Here is a 19,832-nt window from a genome sequence, read left to right as displayed (position 1 = left end):
TCTGAATTCAATAAAAAGATCTGGAATTAAGAATCTACTGATGACCATGAAATCATTGTCAATTGTCAGAAAAACCCATCTGGTTCACTAATGCCCTTTGGGTAAGGAAATCTGTCGTCTTTACCTGATCTGGCCTACATGTGACTTCAGAGCCACAGCAATGTGGTTGACTCACAAATGCCCTCGGGCAACTCAGGATGGGCAATAAATTCTGGCAAGCCAGCGACACCATGTCCCACAAATGAATAAAAAAACTGGCTTGGTAACAAGACTCCTTAATTGACCCCTGATTATCTATGTAAATATGGCAGGGTTGGCTGCCAATTTTGACTTGGGGGTTAATGGGAAAGTGCTGGGGCGAGGGCAAAAGCCCACCCAATTTAACATGCTGCCCCTGTCCAGCAGGGGCATGTAAAGTGCAGCCCACAGGGGTGGGGTTCTGATCTCCCGAGTGAAGAGGATGGTTATTGCAGAAGGTCGGGGGACATGGAGTTGGGGGTAGGGTGTTAGCGTGGATAGAGGATTGGTTGTCAAATAGGAGGCAGAGAGTGGGGGTCAACGGGTGCTATTCGGATTGGCGGATGGTGACTAGTGGAGTGCCCCAGGGGTCGGTGCTGGGGCCTCAGCTTTTTACCATTTATATAGATGATCTGGAGGAGGGAACCGAGTGTATGGTGTCGAAATTTGCTGATGACACCAAGATTGGGGGAACGGCAAATTGTGTGGAGGGTGTGGAGAGTCTGCAGAAGGATCTAGATAGGCTGGGCGAATGGGCCAGGAAATGGCAAATGGAATTTAATGTTGGCAAGTGTGAGGTGGTCCACTTTGGTAGGAAGAATGGTAGGAAGGACTATTACTTACGTGGCGAAAAACTGCAGCAGGCGACGGTGCAGAGGGACCTCGGGGTCCTTGTGCATGAGTCGCAAAAACCCAGCTTGCAGGTGCAGCAGGTGGTCAGGAAGGCTAATGGGATGCTGGCCTTCATAGCGAGGGGGATTGAATATAAAAGTAGGGAGGTCTTGCTGCAGCTGTATAGGGCATTGGTGAGGCCGCAGCTGGAGTACTGTGTGCAGTTTTGGGCGCCGCACCTGCGCAAAGATATTTTGGCCTTGGAGCGAGTGCAGAGGAGGTTTACTAGGCTGATGCCGGAGTTGAAGGGGTTGAGCTATGAGGAGAGGCTGAATAAACTAGGCTTGTACTCGTTAGAGTTTAGAAGAATGAGGGGCGATCTCATTGAGACGTATAAGATGATGAATGGGATGGATAGGATAGAGGTGGAGAGACTCTTCCCGCTCAAAAAAGACAGTAGGACTAGGGGGCACAGCCTCAAGATAAAGGGGGGGCGGTTTAGAACGGAGTTGAGGAGGAACTTCTTCACTCAAAGGGTGGTGAATCTCTGGAATTCTCTGCCCGTTGAAGTGGTGGAGGCTACCTCGCTAAATATTTTTAAGAAGCGGGTTGATGGGTTTTTGATAAGAGAGGGGATTGAGGGTTATGGGGAGAGGGCGGGAAAGTGGAACTGAGCCACGACAGATCAGCCATGATCTTATTGAATGGCGGGGCAGGCTCGAAGGGCTAGATGGCCTACTCCTGCTCCTATTTCTTATGTTCTTATGATGCCAGTGAGTCTGTCTGTCCATTGCACCTGAGCAATATTAAATAAAGAGATGGGAGAAATAAAAAACAACACTCACATGATCCAATCCCAGGTCATCTATGAACACTCTGGCATCATCTTCCGGACTGGTGTCACCCTTTTGAACAAACATTCTCTCCAATGGCATTACAGCCAAGCAGATAACTCTGACCTTTCAGAATGCAAGAAAAGCAGCATACTTTATGGAGCTATTAAACTGGAACATTTTCATTAGATTTTAATCACACTTCACAAATAATTTAAACAGTGCCTGATTGATAATGTCAAATTAATGGCCTGTTCTCCATGAATAAGTCTTTTTCCTCATCAATTGTGAAACAAGTTTGGCATTAAAAAATTTTGAGTTTGATATGGTCTCTTACTTCTTGGTTGCCAAACACAATGACTCCTGAGTATTATATGTATCTGTGGAATTATATACATGTATAAATGTAATATATAGTTCCATGAGCACCTGTGGTCCTCTGAAATCTTGTAAATGTAGCCACTCTCGGTGTGTGGAGCAGGTTGAGTATGTCAGCAGGCTGCTGGCCATGGGGTAAATGGCTGAAAAAATGCTTCATCAGGAAACAGGAAATAATAGTTTGAATTTTTTCACCCAACCATCACCTGGGAGTTTGTTGGGAAGCTAGATTGCACTCGCGGGGTTTGAATTAAAATCATTAAGTGCGCGAACAATGGGAGGAATCTAATGGCCCTGCTCGCCATGAGCACGAATCCCATTATGGCCACTAAATCTCATGAGACTGCGATTTTACATAAATATTAATAATAATTAAGGGCTTTGTGCCATAGCATCTGTCCACAATGTATCCTACCCCTTGATGAGGTGACATCACACCAGCCCAAATCACTACTAGTTTTCTAAAGTCAAAACTAATCGTGGCAACCATACTGGGTGACACTGGTGTGTCTATGTCCTGCTCCCCCAGCTGGCTGTGTGATTCTTGCCAGCACTTTGAAAATTGGTCACAGTGCTGTTTAATCAGGAGAGAAAAGGTGTCCATGAAGCCGGTGAGTTTCACACAGCTTTTCTCATCTGATCCAACACTCCATGCAATTTGGGAAAAGATCCACCCAATTATTTGAATAATTAAACGTGAAGCTTGCTAGGCCTCACACACCCTTGCACACACTTCCAGCTGGACACAGAGGCTGTGGTCTCTGCATCTGCAAGGAAACACTAAAAATTATTTTAAGAATCATACTGAACATGGCTTTAGGAACAAAGATCTCGTTAATTATGATGTTTCAGCAAAATAATTTCCAGTGTGATCTAATTAATCCAACCTTGTGATCGTAAAAGGCATCAATAAGATTGATGAAGCGTCGTGCTTGTGTCTTCTGTGCCAAAGTCAGCAGTGGTATGTTCCGGATAAATACTGTGTCAAAATGTTTAGCCATTTCCAGGTAGTCACTTGCTCCGAGGGGCTACAATTTAAAGCAGGGCCAGGTTATAATATGGACTTTCATTCTGATGCGTGTTGCCTTCGGCTATAAATTAGTAATTTCATTTTCAGTTCTATGCCCACTACACAAAGAGCTTTTTTTTTCAAGTTGTGTCAATAAAGATGAGGAGTGGAACACTGTGATACCTACAATCTGTTCAGTTCTACACCAGATCTGAGAGAGTCTTGATGCTTCTGTTCTGCCTTAACCTCAATGTAATTACACCAACATATATTTGTCTATGTTCCACCCACTGTCACCACAACAAATGCCAATTTGCGTTGAATTGACAATGGTTTTCACTTGGAACCAAACAGAATAGTTTACACTCCCATGTTTGTCTTGGCAGTGTTCAGGAATTAAAATTTAATTCCTTGGGCACTGCTGTGAGCAGCCCCTAAGAAAAATCACAGCAGCATTAAAAACACTAGATTTCATTTTCTTTGCACTAATTTATTACCTATAAAAATATTGTATAGATTGGCAAAATAAGGTGGGGTGATTGGACGTAGGCACTCATTTGATGAACTTTTATGAATACATTCAATCACAGTTAACAACCCAAATTGATTGGAAACCAGGGCGCACAGTAGCTAGCACTACTGCCTTATGATGCCAGGGACTCAGGTTCAATTCCAGCTTTGGGTCACTGTCTGTGTGGAGTTTACACATTCTCCCTGTGGGTTTCCTCCGGGTGTTCCAGTTTCCTCCCACACTCCAAAGATGTGAGCGTTAGGTTGACTGGCCGTGCTAAATTGCTGCTTAGGGTCAGGTGGACAAGCAAGGTAAGTACATGGAGTCACGGGGATTGGTCCTAGGTGGGACTGTTGTTGGTGCAGACTTAATAGGCTGAATGGCCTTCTTTCTCACGGTATGATTCTAGGTTAAAACTGCTCAAAATGATGTAATTATGGCTGTTACGGGGAGCAGACACCATCTGAGCCAGACTCTTAAGCAAGTCTCAGGGGTGAAAGGAGGTGCCCATTGGAGTGGCCAATCCAAATCTGAATTTTGCATCTCAGCAAATCAAGAAACTTCCAAAAGAGTTCAGCAAGTAAAATACTACAGATGTTGGAAATCTAAAATGAAAAAATACATTGTTGAAAACACTCAAGTCACAGATGTGGCGAGAAATTACATGTTTCAGGCATAGCCATTCAATCAGAACAAAATATCAAAAAGATACTACAAATGAACATCACAGCGAAGGAAAGGGATGGAGTAAAAAAATTACAGAATGAGCTGTGAAGTGATTAGATGGTAAGCAGGAGCTGATTAACTGACAGAAGGGACACTATAAGACAAAAGGAAACTGAATGAGAGAAACAAAATAAATATACAAGACCCAGAACGTGTGGATAGTTAAGCTTCCTAAATAGAGTGGGGGAGGCAAGTCAACCCACAGCACTCTGTGTCACAATGGCTGAAAACACCCCTGAATTAGTCGATTCTGTCCATTTGCTATCTTAAATTGGCATCGGGGTCTAAGGCAAAAAATAAATTAATGACAATTTGATGTAGTTTACCTAAAATGAGGTCTAACAGTGTTGGAATTTTGTAATTGTTAAATTCCAAGCAGCTCAATAAATTCAAAATATATCCAATATGCAATGGTCCGAGCAAATCTGCCCTGGTGTTTCCGATGATATTCTAGAGCACTTTTGTTATATTGTGCTGTGGAGGTGGAGTTGTAGTTAATCTGGCCTTGGTATGGTAATGCTCCAACTGGCAGCACAATGGCATAGTGGTTACACTGCTGCCTCTCAGAACCAGGGGCTTGGGTGAATTCTGGCTTCAGGTCACTGTCGGGGAGGAGCTTGAACATTCTCCCTGTGTCTGCGTGGGTTTCCTCCAGGTACTCCAGTTTCCTCCCACACTCCGAAGATGTGTGGGTTAGGTGGATTGGCCATGCTAAATTGCCCTTCAGTGTCAGGGCGAATGCATGGGGTTATGGGGAAAGGGCCTGGCTGAGATTGTTGTCAGTGCAGGCTCAATGGGCTGAATGGCCTCCTTCTGCACTGTAGGGACTCTATGATTCAGAACTGAATCAAGGTAACCTGAAAAAAAAATCCTAGGATGTGTGCAATGCTGGTAAGGCAGTATTTATTGTCCAGGGCCAATTACATCCCATGTACACAGGGTTGAGTAACTTGGCAGGTTTCCTTCCCTGAGCTATTTGCATGCGTATGATTATCCAGCAGCTTTCATTGTTATTTTCTGGTGCTATCTCAAAACCTACTTAATTTAGTGAACTCAATTTATTGAATTCAATTCCACAGCTTCTGTGAATTCATCATCAGATCTGTCTAATTAAAACAGAAAATGCTAGAAAAACACAGTGGATCTGATAGCATCTGTGGAACGAGGTACAGAATTAACATCCAGTATAACTAACTTTCCTGTGAAAGCAGATCTTGCTGGACTACTTAAAACATGGTTGAACAATACTCTCCATCGCTAAAACCACCCCTGTTCCGAATTCACACACCCACCATTCAAAGGTCATCCAGGAAGGCAAAGATAATCCCAACTTCTCTTCTCGACCACTATCTTCTTAAATCCCTCCCCCAATCCACCCACTGAGTAGTTCCGGGAATTTCATGCGTCGGTGCAGACTCGATAGACCAAAGGTCTCTTCTGCATTATAATAATCTGTGACTCTGTAACACTCCACCCTCACCTGCAACCACACAAACTCACGGACATTTTTGCTACAAAGGTTAAGACGATCCTTACTGCTGTTTCCCTACCTTCCTAGCACAAGGCATAACTTCCTTTGAGATTTTCCCTGTCCTACCCTTGAATTTGTATCTTTCTCTAGTTTCTAAAAAAAGAGTGGCATGGTGGCACAGTGGTTAGCACTGTTGCCTCGCAGTGCCAGGGACCCGGGTTCAAATCCAGCAGAAAAAGGCCAGCTAGCCCATCCAGTCTGCACTGACTCTTCGAAAGATCATTCACCCACTCCCTCCACTCCACCCTATCCCCATAGCATCATGCATTTACCATGTCTAATCCACCTAACCTACACATCTTTGGACACTAAGGGGCAATTTAGCATGGCCAACTGACCTAGCCTGCACAGCTTTGGTCTGTGGGAGGGAACAGGAGCATCTGCACGAAACCCATGCAGACACGGGCAGAATGTGCAAAGTCCACAATGCAATTTGGATCACTTGAGCATTTCTAGTTTTGATCACAAATCACTGGCGGCCCTGCACTCGGCTGCCTTGGCCCAAAGCTCTTGAAGTTCCACCCTGTATCACTTCCCCATCCACCTCTCTTCCTTCAAGACAATTAAAGGCAATTAGATAAAGACAATTAGTTGCCATTGTTATTTGAATACAACCTCTAGATTCACTAGTTCATTATAGAACTTGATATGCTACTGTGCAAAAGGTCAATTGTAAGTTCTTGACTGTAAGAGTGCCTATGTTTTGTTAAACAAGAATTATTTTATGGGATGTGTGCATTTATTGCCCTTAATTACTCTTGAGAAGATGGTGGTGAGCTGCTCTCTTGAACTGCTGCAGTCCAGGTAGTGTAGGAACACTCACAGTATTATTAGAGGGGGGCCAGGATTTTGACACAGAGACAGTGAAGAACAGCGATATATTTCCAAGTCAAATTGGTGAGTGACTTGGAGGGTAACTCCTAGGTGGTGATGTTTCCAGGTATCTGCAGCCCTTGTCCTTCTAGATTGTAGTAGTTGTGGGTCTAGAAGACGCTGCTGAAGGAACTGTGGTGAGTTCCTTCTGTGCGCCTTGTAGGTGGTGCACATCATTGATGGTGAATGAGTGAATGTTTATGGAAGGGGTAGAAAACAAGTGGGTTCCTTTGTCCTGGACTGTTGAAGCTGCACTCATCCAGACAAGGGAGTATTCCATCACACCCCTAACTTATCCCTTGTGGATAGGCTTTGGAGATCAGGTGGTGAGTTACTCTCTTTAGAATTTCTAGCTTCTCCCCTGCTCTTGTAGCCATGCTATTTATATGGCTGTTCCAGTTCAGTTTCTGGTTAATGGTGACCCACTCTACCCTGCAAATTGATAGTAGTGAATTCAGCAAAGGCAAAAATGTCAAAGGAGGTGTTTAGATTCTCTCATGTTGGAGATGGTCATTGCCTGGCATTTGTGCGGCATGAATATTACTTGCCACTTATCAGCCCAATGCTGGCTATTGCCAGGTCTTGCAACATTTGGACATGGACCACTTCAGTATTTGGGGAGTCGTGAATGGTGCTGAACAATGTGCAATCATCAAGAACATCCTCTTTTATGACCTTATTGTGGAAGGAAGTGGTTGTTGAAACAACTGAAGAGTGTCAGGCCTCCCAGATACTACCCTGAGGAACGCTTGCAGTGATGGCCCGGGACTATTGTTGACCTCCACGACAACACTATCTTCCATTGTTCTAGGTAGGTCACCCGAATATTCTTTAGCTTCTGTGATATTTTCAAGTTCGACATCTGCAATGGAATGCCCCAGCATCGGATGTACGAAAATATAGAAAGTTATCAATAATGTAGCAATATTTGGGCAAGGGATAGGATCATGCCATTTGGTAGTTTTGGAAGTATTGAAGAAAGAGGAATTTTTAAAAAATTATTCTTTCACAGGATCAGTGGCAAGGCCAGCATTTATTATCCATTCTTAACTGTTCTTGAACCTAGTGGCTTGCTAGGCCATTGCACAGGACTGTGGGTCCCATATAGGCCAGATCAGGTAAAGGCAGCAGATTTCCCTCCCCAAAGGACGCTTTATGACTATTGGTGACATTTTCCTGGTCGTCAAACAAATTTTCACTTCAGATTTAATTAATTGAATTTGAATTTCATCAACTGCTGCAGTGGAATTTGAACCCATGCTGCCTGGAGGTTTATAGAATTTTTACAGCGCAGAAGGAGGCACTGACACCGACAATAATCCCAACCAGGCCCTATCCCCATTAGCCCACGTATTTACCCTAGCCAGTCCCGCTGACACTAAGGTGCAATTTAGCATAACGAATAAACCTAACTCCCACATCTTTGGGAGGCAACCGGAGCACTTGGAGGAAACCTGCATAGACCCAAGCAGAACATGCAAACTCCACACAGACAGTAGCATGAGGTTGGAATTGAACCGGGCCCCTGGCGCTGTGAAGCAGCAGTGCAAACCATAGGTTTAGTCTGGACTTTTGAATTACTAGTCCATAACCACTACGCCACTGGAAGGAAGGTGGTTCTGTGATGTGGAAGGACTGAGAAGGAAGTAGTCGTTAACTTACAACCAAAACCTCAAAGCAGGCTTTACCAAAATGATCAAATGTAATGAATCTTTGCAATTTAAAAAAGAGCTGTTGAAAGTTAAAGTTAAATAAACCAAATTTAGCTTTTTGATTGTTGTGGGGGGGGGGGGGGGGGTGCGGGCGGTGGTTGGTGCTAGGCAAAGAATCAGCATAATTCCCACAAATTAAATTAATAATCCCTCTCCAGGCTAATGGTAAAGTAAAAGATGCCAATCGGCATCTCTTGAATAAATGAGTTAAATCCACCCTCAGAATTTCATCAAATTAGTTAAATAAAAGCAGCCTTCTTTGGAGCACGAAAGGGCTTGTGGGGAATTAATTATCAAATAAAAAGGGGTTCAGACAGAAGAAACTACAAGTAAAATAAAAATTCAAAGCTAGATTAACGTGTTGATTAGGGGAAAGAAGTAACTATAAGTTTCAAGTTGTGAAGGATGATAAAATTGCTGGAGTGCTGGCTAAGCTGGGAGATGGAGCTAGAACGAAGAGCATCTTAACTTTAGGAACAATCTCAAGGCTAGGGATAAGGCATTTAACATATTTATTTCAGAAATGTCAAAAATGAAAAGCTTTAGTAATGAGGATTGACTAGAGAAACCTGATCTCCTTAGAAACTTGGCCTCTTACAGAAAAAAGGTAAGGAGTTCTGATAGTACCGTGGAAAATTATGAATGTAAATCAGGAAAATCTAATTCTATCAACTGGTGACTCAAATTAAAAGCCTTAAATTTAATACTGTAAGCAAGAGGCCAAAGGAAAGGTTAGAAAGACTATTTTTTAACATGGAGAGTTGTTAGAAAACAGAACGTCCTACTAGACAGTCTAGTGGAAGCAGAGTCCACAATAGTTTTTAAAAGGGAAGTGAATAAATTGTTTAATTATTTTAAAGAACATGCGGACTAAGTGGAGAGCTTTTTCAGAGAGCTAATACAGGCACAATAAACTCCTTCTGTGCTGTAAAATTCTCTGACAAAAGAGAGGCTTGGTCACACGGGCAGGTTAGGTCAAGCAGGATTGAGAATATGAAAAAAAGTTACGAGTCAGCTAATAAAAACACTGCAAGCAAACGTTTGAAAATGTGACAAAAAACTGTGACACACAGACACGTTGAAGGTAGACATGATACAAAACTGTGACTGGAAGCAGTCTGACATGAGCAACAAAAGCTTACAGGGGATGCAAAATCTTGCATATATTTGATTTTGATTTATTATTTCATATGTAATGGGATACAGTGAAAAGTATCGTTTCTCATGCGCTATACAGACAAAGCGTACTGTTCACATAGGGGAGAGGAAAGAAGGAGACAGAGTATAGTGTTACACTCATAGCTAGGAGTTGAGAAATATCAGCTTAATATATGGGGAGGCAAGAGCTTAGTGATATTATTGCTAGACTATTAATCGAGAAACTCAGCTAATGTTCTGCGGCCAGGTGACTGGTGGAATTTGAATTCCATAAAAAGTATCTGGAATTAGGAATCCACCCCCTTTATTGTGGAGTTCCACTGGAGGTGGACGGGAGCATGGACGAGTGATGAGGGACTTGAGTGGGGCACTCACTGAGTGTGTTAAAATGGGCGGCATGGGCTTGTAGGGCCGAAGGGCCTGTTTCCTGTGCTGTGCTGTTCTTTGTACTAAGGACCATAAAACCATTGTCGATTGTCAGAAAAAATCCATCTGGTTCACTAAATCCTTTAGGGAAGGAAATCTGGCCTACGTGTGACTCCAGGTCCACAGCAATATGGTTGTCTCTCAATTGCCCGTGGGCAACTTGAGATGGGCAATAAATGTTGGCCAGCAGTGACACCCATATCCCATGAAAGAATTAAAAAAATTCAGAAGTCTGATGGCACCAGGGAAGAAGCTGTTCTTGATGACAGATGATAATAGATATATATATATGTCAGATCAAAAATATTACTCTAAACTCAGCAGGAAAGGAGGAAAAGAGGAGAGTTAGATTAGTGGAAGTTAAGTTTAAATCACTATTATAGAAAAAGTGCCTCGAGAAGATATAACGTATCTGAAAGAAAGACAGAGAGCAAAGCATTGGGACACTTAAAAGATGCAGTCCAATCCCCAGTCTAGAATATTAAAAGTAACAACTTTCACTGAACTGAATAGAATTTTCTCATTCTTGACTTTGACTGAGGTTAGGAGGAGATTCCTCTACAGAGTGACCTACTGTTGCTCATCACCTAGGGATGCAGAGAGGACTTCTAGGCCTTTACTTCTAGACCTCTAAGCTCACATCAAATCTGATAAACTGCTAAATACCGAGGGCTGAAGTGTCGGTCTCCAGCAGAGTTGGAACAGAGATTCCATTCCACTTGCGGGCAATTTTCATGGAAGGATGTGGTGGGTAACCATCATGGCTCATTAAGAGCCAACTAAGGAGGTCTATAGAGATTTTCAAAGTGGAGGATAGCAAGTAGGCCTTTAAGTCTTCTCTGTATCCCTAGGAGACACGCAGCAATAGGTCACTCCGTAGAGGAACCTCCTCCTAACCCCTTTAAGAGTGGTGGCTTGGCTGCAAAACCCTTTTCTTAATAACAATTTAAAACATTGGAAAGAGGGCCATTTTAACATGAAGTGCCCTCTCCCTTACTTACCCACTACTCCAGTCTGCTACACCTGGCCCTGTCGTTTCAAGGGCCTGAGAGAGCTCATCTTCAGTCAAATTAAAGACGCACCCCAGTGAAAATCACAATAAGTGACTTGAGGTGGGTTTTCACCCAGAAACAATCCCAACCTCTGCTTCCTGTTCTGGAGGGAAAATCCTGCTTCGCGTGCTCGAGGTAACAAATGGCTGTTTTCATGAAGAAAGGAGTACAAGTTTTAAACTGGAGGAAGACAAATTTTACAAAGTGGAAAGATGAGCTGGTAAGAGTGGACTGTATAGAGCTATTAGAAAGAAAAACTATGTCAAAGCAGTGGGAGGTATTCAAAGGCAAAATTTTAAGTGGGGACATGTTTACACTGTGCCCAAAGGAAAATGGGAAGTACTGTAAAATCGAGAGCCCCCGGTTATCCACAAGCTTACAGGTCAAGATAAAGCAAGAAAACAAATCTTATGACAGTCACAAAAGATTTAATACTGTAGTGAGCCTACAGGAGTTTATAATGTACAGCGGTAAAGTAAAAATGGAAATTAGAAAAGCAGAATGAGGATAAGGAAAAATGTTGACAGGTGGCAATGCAGGTGGAGAAGGTGGTTAAGAAGGCATACAGCATGCTTGCCTTCATCAGCCAGAGCACTGAGTTTAAAAATTGGCAAGTCATGTTACAGCTTTATAGAAGCTTAGTTCGGCTGCATTTGGAAAATAGTGTTCAATTCTGGTTGCCACACTACCACAAGGATGTGGAGGCTTTGGAGCGAGTACAGAAAAGATTTACCAGGATGTTGCCTGGTATGGAGGGCATTAGTCATGAGGAGAGGTTGGAGAAACTTGGTTTGTTCTCAATGGAGCGATGGAGGTTGAGGGGCAACCTGAAAGAAGTCTATGGGATTATGAGAGGTATGGATAGAGTGGATAGTCAGAAGCTTTTTCCCAAGGTGGAAGAGTCAATTACAAAGGAGGCATAGGTTTAAGATGCAAGGGGCAAGGTTTAAAGGAGACGTACGAGGCAGATTTTTTACACACAGAGTAGTGGGTGCCTGGAACTCATTGCCGGAGGAGGTAGTGGAAGCGGATACGCTAGTGACTTTTAAGAGGTGTCTTGACAAATACATAAATAGGATGGGAATAGATGGATATGGTCCCTGGAAGGGTAGGGGGTTCTAGTTCAGTTGAGCAGCATGGTTAATGCAGGCTTGGAGGGCTGAATGGCCTTTTCTTGTGCTGTAATGTTCTTTGTAAAATCAATGAAAATCCTAAGATCCTTTACTGATGTACTAAGGGCAAGAGACTAACTAATAAAAGGTAAGGCCCATCGGAGATTTACATGGTAACTTGTAGCTTGATTCAGAAGATGTGGGCAGGCTTCTCAATGAGTACTTTGTCTCTGTTTTCACTAAGGAGGGATGATTTAACTTCTATTTAAAGAAGCGTGTGAAATATTAGATACAATAAGCATAGTGAGAGAGGAAGTACTGGAGGGACTTTGAAGTTGGGTGAATCACCAGGGCCAGATGGATGGTATCCCAGGCTGTTGATATCTCAGGCACAAGATACAGGTGGGGTACCAGGGATTGGAGGTGTGCAAATGTTGTGCCATTATTTAAAAAGAGCATGAAGGATAGGGCAGAACGCTATAGGCTGGTCAGTTCGACTTCAGTAGTGGGCAAATTATTGGAAACAATTCTCAGAGACAGGATAAACTGTCACTTAGAAAGGCATGAGTTGATCAGAGAAGTCAGCATGGTTTTGTTAGGGGAGGATCTTGTCTTACATGCCTTAATAGAACTTTTTGATTAAGTAACAAGGAAGCTTGATTAGGTAATGCAGTGGAAATTGTCTACATGGATTCAGAAATCCATTTGATAAGATCCCACATGGTAGGCTGGTCAGAAAAGTAAGAACTCATGGGATAACAGGAGAAGATGGCAGGTTGGATCCAAAGACTCAGGGACAGGAAACAAACAACGAAAACCTCCAACTTTGTTTAAGCCTGGGATTCTCCAGTGCTGCTGCAGTTAATAGAACTTCAGCTCAGCGCCAAATTCTCCATTCTCGCTCACAGTGGGGCGAGTAAGGATGAGATAGGAAAATCCTGTCCAACGAGTAGTGGTCAATGGATGTCTTTGCAAATGAGAAACAATTTCTGGAGGTTTTCTAGAAGACTGGGAGAGCTTTAGTGATAGGGGACTCAATTGCAAGAGGAGACGACAGGCATTTCTGTGACCACGAAAGAGAACCTCGAATGGTATGTTGCCTCCCGGATGGCAGGATTTGGGATGTCCCAAAGCAGCTGCAGGGTATTATGAAGGAGGAAGGTGAACAGCCAGTGGTCATGGTACATGCTGGTACCAATAACATGGGTAGAGAAAGGGATGATGTAAACAGGAATTTAGGGAGTTTGGTAGCAGATTAAAGAGCAGGATTTCTAAAATTGTAATCTCTGGATTACTTCCAGTGCCATGACTGAGTATAGGAATAGGAAGCTAAGTCCGATGAAGGTGTGGCTAAAGGGATGGTGTAGGAAGGACCCTTTAGGTTTTGGGATCACTGGGACAATTTCTGGGGTGGATGGGGCCTGTACAAACTGGACAGGTTGCACCTGAATTGGAACCGATCCAATATCCTTGGTGAGAGGGATGCCTGTGCTGTTGGAGAGGTTTTAAACTAATTTGGCAGGGAATAGGATGCAGAATAGATGGGCAGTTGAGGTGAGGTTCAGCCAACTGTAGAAGACTGTCCAGCAAGCAGAGAAGACATTGGCACGATAAGGCATGTAGGAGGATTAGAAAGCTAAATTGCACCAATTTTGATGTGAGCAGCCTGACTGGTAATTCAGATGAATTTAAGGGCATTGTTCAGCATATGGAAATACGATATTGCTACAATCACTGAGGTATGACTGAAAGAAGGGCAGGACTGGCAAGTCAACATTCCAGGGTACAGAAGTTTCAGGTGTGATAGGAAGGGACATTGAATTATTGATAAAACAGACCATTACTGCAGTAATGAGGATGTACTAGAAGGCTCTTTGAATGAGGCCACGTGAGTGGAGCTTAGAAATAAAAAAGGGGTGATCACTTTGCTGGGATTAAGCATAAGCTTCCCAACAGTTGGAGTGAGATAGATATGCAGGCAAATCACAGAGGTGTGTGAGAGGAAGTTACGCTATTTTTCACCTGATAAAAAGATATTGGAAAGCTGGTTGCAAAAAACACATTTCCACTAGAGTCAGCCAAAAGCTCTCCAGCCAACAGTTTACTCGTAACATTTGAACTTTGCAGCTCATTAGCAGCACCCAGTAACAAACACTGATGGCGAATATAGCAAATATGTTGACATTGTTGCTTTGTATCTATTATTTCCTATTAGGCGGCATGGTGGCACAGTGGTTAGCACTGCCGTCTCACAGCACCAGGGTTCTGGGTTCGATTCTCGCCTTGGGTCACTGTCTGTGTGGAGTCTGCACATTCTCCCCATATCTGCGTGGGTTTCCTCCGGATGCTCTGGTTTCCTCCCGCAATCTGAAAGGTGCATTGGCCATGCTAAACTCTCCCTTGGTGTACCCAAATAGGCGCCGGCGTGTGGTAACTAAGGGATTTTCACAGTAACTTCATTGCAGTATTAAAGCAAGCCTACTTGTGACACTAATAAATCAATTTTGAACGATGAGTAATAAATAATGTATGTTACATAAAATGACTATATATGTCAAAGATCAATAATTTATGAAACACATATCTCGACTTAGTTCTGTTTCATAACTGGTGCCACTATGTGTTACTTGACCAAAACTATCAGTTTCTTAGGGTGATAGTCCAGTGCAGAACTGATTTTGTGATTTTGACCCAGCGACAGTGAAGTAATGGTAACATATTTCCAAGTCAGGATGATGTGTAGCTTGGAGAGGAACTTGCAGGTAATACGGTTCCTCTGCTGCCTTTGTCCTTTATTGGTGGTAGTGGGTTTGAAAGGTGTTGCCCAAGAAACCTTGGTGAGTTGCTACAATGCATCACTCCAATATGCAAAATGGGAAGGAGAGAAAACAGGAATTATAGACCAGTGAGCCTAACATCTGTAGTGGGGTAAATTCTCAAATTCATTATCAAGGACTTTATAGCTGAGTATTTAGAAAGCAGTGGCAGGATCAGACACAGTCAGCATGGATTTATTAAGGGGAAATCATGTTTGACAAATCTGTTGGAATTCTTTGAAGATGTAACTAGTAGAGTTGACAAGGGGGAGCCAGTTGACGTGGTATATTTGGACTTTCAGAAAATGTTTGACAAAGTCCTGATAAGAGATTATCGTGCAAGATTAAAGCACATGGAATTGGGGGATGTCTATTGAGATGGTAGAAAACTGGTTGGCAGATAGGAAACAAAGAGTAGGAATTAATGGGTCCTTTTCAAATTGGCAGGCAGTAATTTGTGGGGTGCCACAGGGATCGGTGCTGGGACCCCAGTTATTCACAATATATATTAATGATTTGGATGAGGGAACAAAATGTAACATCTCAAAGTTTGATGATACCAAGTTGAGTGGGAGGATGAACTGTGACGGGGATGCAACGATCCTTCAGCATAATCTGGACAGGTTGGGTGAGTGGCAAATCAACAGCAGATGCAGTATAATTTGGATAAATGTGAAGTTATTCACTTTGGAAGAAAAAACAAGAAGACAGATTACTACCTGAATGGCTGTAAATTGAGAGAGGGGAGTGTGCAGCAGAACCTGGGCGTCCTTGTGCACCAGTCACTGAAAGTAAGCATGCAGGTGCAGCAGGTGGTAAAGAAGGCAAATGGTATGTTGGCCTTCATTACACGAGGTTTCGAGTACAGGAGCAGGGATGTGTTGTTGCAGTTATACAGGACCTTTACGAGGCCACACTTAGAATATTGTGTGCAGTTTTGGTCTCCTTTTCTGAGGAAGGATGTTCTTGTTCTTGAGGGACTGCAGTGAAGGCTTACCAGGCTGAATCTGGTAATGGTGGAACTGATGTATGAGGAGAGATTGACTAGGTTAGGATTGTTTTCGGTGGAATTTAGACAAATGAGAGGGGTGATTTCAGTGAGACATAAAATTCTAACAGGACTAGACAGGATAGATGCAGGGAGGATGTTTCCAATTTGTGGGAGGGCGGGAGAGGAGTGTCATGGTCTGAGGACACAGGGTAGACCATTTAGGTTGGAGATGAGGAGACATTTTTTCGCTGTGGTGAGCTTGTGGAATTCATTACCACAGGAAGTAGTTGATGCCAAAACTTTGAATGTATTCAAGAGGCAGCTAGATATAGCACTTGGGGCAAGGAGAATCAAAGGTTATGGGAAGGAAGCAGGATTAGGCTATTGAGTTGAGCGAGCAGCCATGGTTGTGATGAATGGTGGAGCAGGCTTGAAGGACCGAATGGCCTCCTCCTGCTCCCAAATTCTATGTTTCTAAGTTGTAATCATTCATTCTGCTGCCACTTGCGTCGCTGGTGGAGAGAGTGAAAGTTTAAGATGGTGGGTGGAGTGCAAACCAAGTGGGTTGCTTTGTTCTGGATGATAGAGTTTTTTGAATGCTGTTGGAGCTGCACTCACTCAAGAGGAGAGTATTCCACCTGACTTGTGCCTTGTAGATGATGGACAGGCCTTGGAGAGTCAGGAGGTAAGTGACTCATTGTTGAATTCCCAGTATCTGACTTGCTCTTTAAGCCACAGTATTTATATGGCTGGTGTAGTAAGTGCAATAGATACTGAGAAATAAGGAACGAGTTACAGAAGCACATTACAAAAATCCAAAGCCAATGACAATGAGATGCGTGACTTTGTTGAGTGATATTGCAGACAACAAAGATTGATTTTTACTTATAAGGTGGACTTAAATCTTTTGACTCTAAATTATTCATTGCAGGAAAAGTACCAATATAGTTTCTACCATAAAGAGAGACAAATCATACAAGGCTTTAAGTGCAATTCTTATTATGGCTAAAAGCTTACTTCCTTTAGGAGGCTGATGTGTCAAAGTAGAAACATGCAACACAATGAGCTTCGGCTTTTCATCAGCAGCCCACTTCAGTTAGCACATCAGAGTTGTTCACATCATACCTTTTGTTCTCCCATGGTACTTTTCCTTACGAAAATGGAATGATTTAATGCATGCTCCATCAGCATCATTTCAACTCCAGGATTATTATTCCTTTTCTTCACCTCAACATGTTCTGCACTGTTTAGTGGGAAGTTGAGTCTTTTGTCTGGCTGCATTAGTTATTCTCGGCAGAGGAGTGCTGTGGGTTTTCAGGAAGTAAAGTGCTCTGACTCTGAAGGTGCTTTTACATCAGTCATTACGTTTCAACAAAATGGCTATTTATTAATCTGCCAAAACACAGCAAAAACAAGCTGGAAGTATACTGGTGCTGGAGGCACCTTTGCATGTTTGGGCACTAGATTGTTGGTTTTCTCCTTCCAGATCAGCATCGTGGCATTATTATTCACTATCGCTTGCAATGACCAGCATCATTTAATTATTAACAACCGTTTGTGGTAAAGCAGAAGCAACTGAAATTGTGTCAATTTCAGCATTTAAAGAGACCATTTAAACAAGTTTGGTGGCAACATGAAGCTCAAAGCAATAAATACATCTTGGTGCTAACACTATTATCGTACTTGGGAGGGTGATACAGAATCTGAGGTTGTGAAAGGCACTTTATAGTACATGGGCTTTGAAAGGCAGGTGAAAGGGGTGGAAGAAGGTGAAATGCTCAAAGGGGAAGAAAGTGCCAGTGGAGTAGGGGTTCGGACAAAATGTGATCTGGTGGTTACTGCCACAGTGCAAACATGATGATCTTGTTGGCAAGTGGTGAAAGATGATGAAAGATGCAAGTTGCGGGTACGGTGAAGGGGTGTGGGGGGGAACATGAGAAAAGCTGCTTGCAGAGTCCACAGGGTCAGCAGTGGGACGTGATTAAGTTAATAGAGTAAGAAATCCCCGCCACAGCATCTTGGTTTCTCAACTTTTAAAAACATTATCAAGACCAATTTACGTAAGAACTAGGAGCAGGAATAGGCAATTCAGCCCTTCGAGCTTGCTCCACCGTTTAATATGGTCATGACTGATCTCATCTCAGCCTCAACTCCACTTTCCTGCCTGTTCTCCATAACCCTTCAACCCAGTAATAAAATCTATCTCTTCCTTAAATTTACTCACTGTCCCAGCATCCACCGCACTTTGGGGTAGTGAATTCCACAGATTTACAACCCTTTATCTGAGAAAACTAATTTCTCCTCATCTGTTTTAAATCTGCCATCCCTTATCCTAAAACTATGCCCCCTTGTTCTACACTGCCCCACAAATGGAAGTCTCCGCGCTGCTTCTACTTTGTCAATCCCTCTTATCTACCTCAACTAAATCTCCGCTCATTCTTCTAAACTTGAGACAGTATAGGCTTAAACTGCCCTATCTCTCTTCATATGGCAAAACCCTTAGCTCTGGAATCAACCTGGTGAACCTCCTCTGAACTGCCTCCAATGCCACAACAGTATTCCTCAAATAAAGGGACCAAAACTGTACACAGTACTCCAGGTGCAGTCTCACCTTGTATAGTTGCAGCAACTTTTCTTTACTTCTATACTCAACTTCTTTCACTAAATACTTCATTCGCTCTCCTTACTACCTGCTGTACTTGCATATCAGTCTTCTGTGACTCATGCATGAGGACATGCAGATCCCTCTGCATCCCTAAGTCTCCCTCCATTTAGATAAATAAGTTGCCTTTCCATTTTTCCAAACGAAATGGATAACGTCACATTTATCCACGTTAAACTCCATCTGCCACATTTTGGCCCACTCACCTAACCTATTTATATTCATTTGTAAATTTCTTATTTCCTGATTGCAACTTACTATCCCACTTATTTTAGTATTATTTGCAAATCTGGCTATATTACCTTCTATCCCTGTATCCAAGGCATTAATCTACATTGTAAATAGTTGGGGCCGAGGACTGAACCCTGTGGCATCCCATTAATTACATCCTGCCAACCAGAAAAAGACCCATTCATCCCATCTCTCTGCCTTTTGTCAGTTAGCCAGTCTTCTACTCGAGTTAATAAATTATCCCTATCCCAACGTGATATTACCTTGTGTATTAACCTGTGCAGCACCTTATCAATCGCCTTCCTGAAGTCCAGATATACTTCATTGATATGATCCCCCATTATCTACTTAGCTTGTTACATCTTTGAACAACTCTAGTAAATTAGTTAAATATGATTTGTCCTTCATAAAACCATGCTGACACTGATGGATTGCATTTTGACTTTCCAAATGTCCTATTATTACTTCTTTAATAATGATTCTAACAGTTTCCCAACAAGACAGGTTAAACTCTACATTTCCTACTTTCTCCCCCTCCCTTTTTGAACAAGGGTGTTACATTAGCATTTTTCCAATCTATTGGAATCTTTCCTGCATCCAGGAAATTTTGGAATATCATAACGATTGTATCCATTATGTTTCCTGCCATTTCCTTTAATACCCTAGGGTGTAGGCCACCAGACCTTGCAGAATTGTCTACCTTCAATCCCAATAGTTTGCTGAGTACTATTTCCCTATTGATGTTGATTGTTCCTCCCTTTCTATTACCTCTGCATTACCTGTTACTATTGGGATGGTACTAGTGTCCTCCACTGTGAAACCGGAGGCAAAATATTGATTTTGCGTCTTCGTAATTTCTATGTTCCCCACTATTAACTCCCTGATTTCATCCTCCAAGGGACTAACATTCACTTTAGCTACTATCTTCCCTTTTATATACTTATGGAAGCTTTTCCTGCCCT

General features: G+C 42.7%; 1 protein-coding gene across 2 annotated transcripts in view; it reads right to left on the bottom strand.

The window, feature by feature from the left end:
• Positions 1-19,832, bottom strand: part of LOC145345167 (AFG1-like ATPase) — a 129,455-nt gene that overhangs the window by 4,091 nt on the left and 105,532 nt on the right. The window contains exons 11-12 of one of the 2 annotated variants that reach the window (XM_080192863.1): positions 2,948-3,088; positions 1,695-1,808 (exon numbers count right to left, since the gene is read on the bottom strand). In XM_080192863.1, the coding sequence (XP_080048989.1) occupies positions 1,695-1,808; positions 2,948-3,088 (255 nt within the window). The remainder of the gene's footprint in view (positions 1-1,694; positions 1,809-2,947; positions 3,089-19,832) is intronic. The other variant, XM_080192864.1, reaches the window with a different exon arrangement.

Source organism: Carcharhinus amblyrhynchos, chromosome 7 (assembly GCF_965287045.1).
Source record: "Carcharhinus amblyrhynchos chromosome 7, sCarAmb.v2.hapA, whole genome shotgun sequence".
NCBI classification, from domain to species: Eukaryota; Metazoa; Chordata; class Chondrichthyes; order Carcharhiniformes; family Carcharhinidae; genus Carcharhinus; species Carcharhinus amblyrhynchos.
This window is presented reverse-complemented; position numbering and strand designations above follow the sequence as displayed.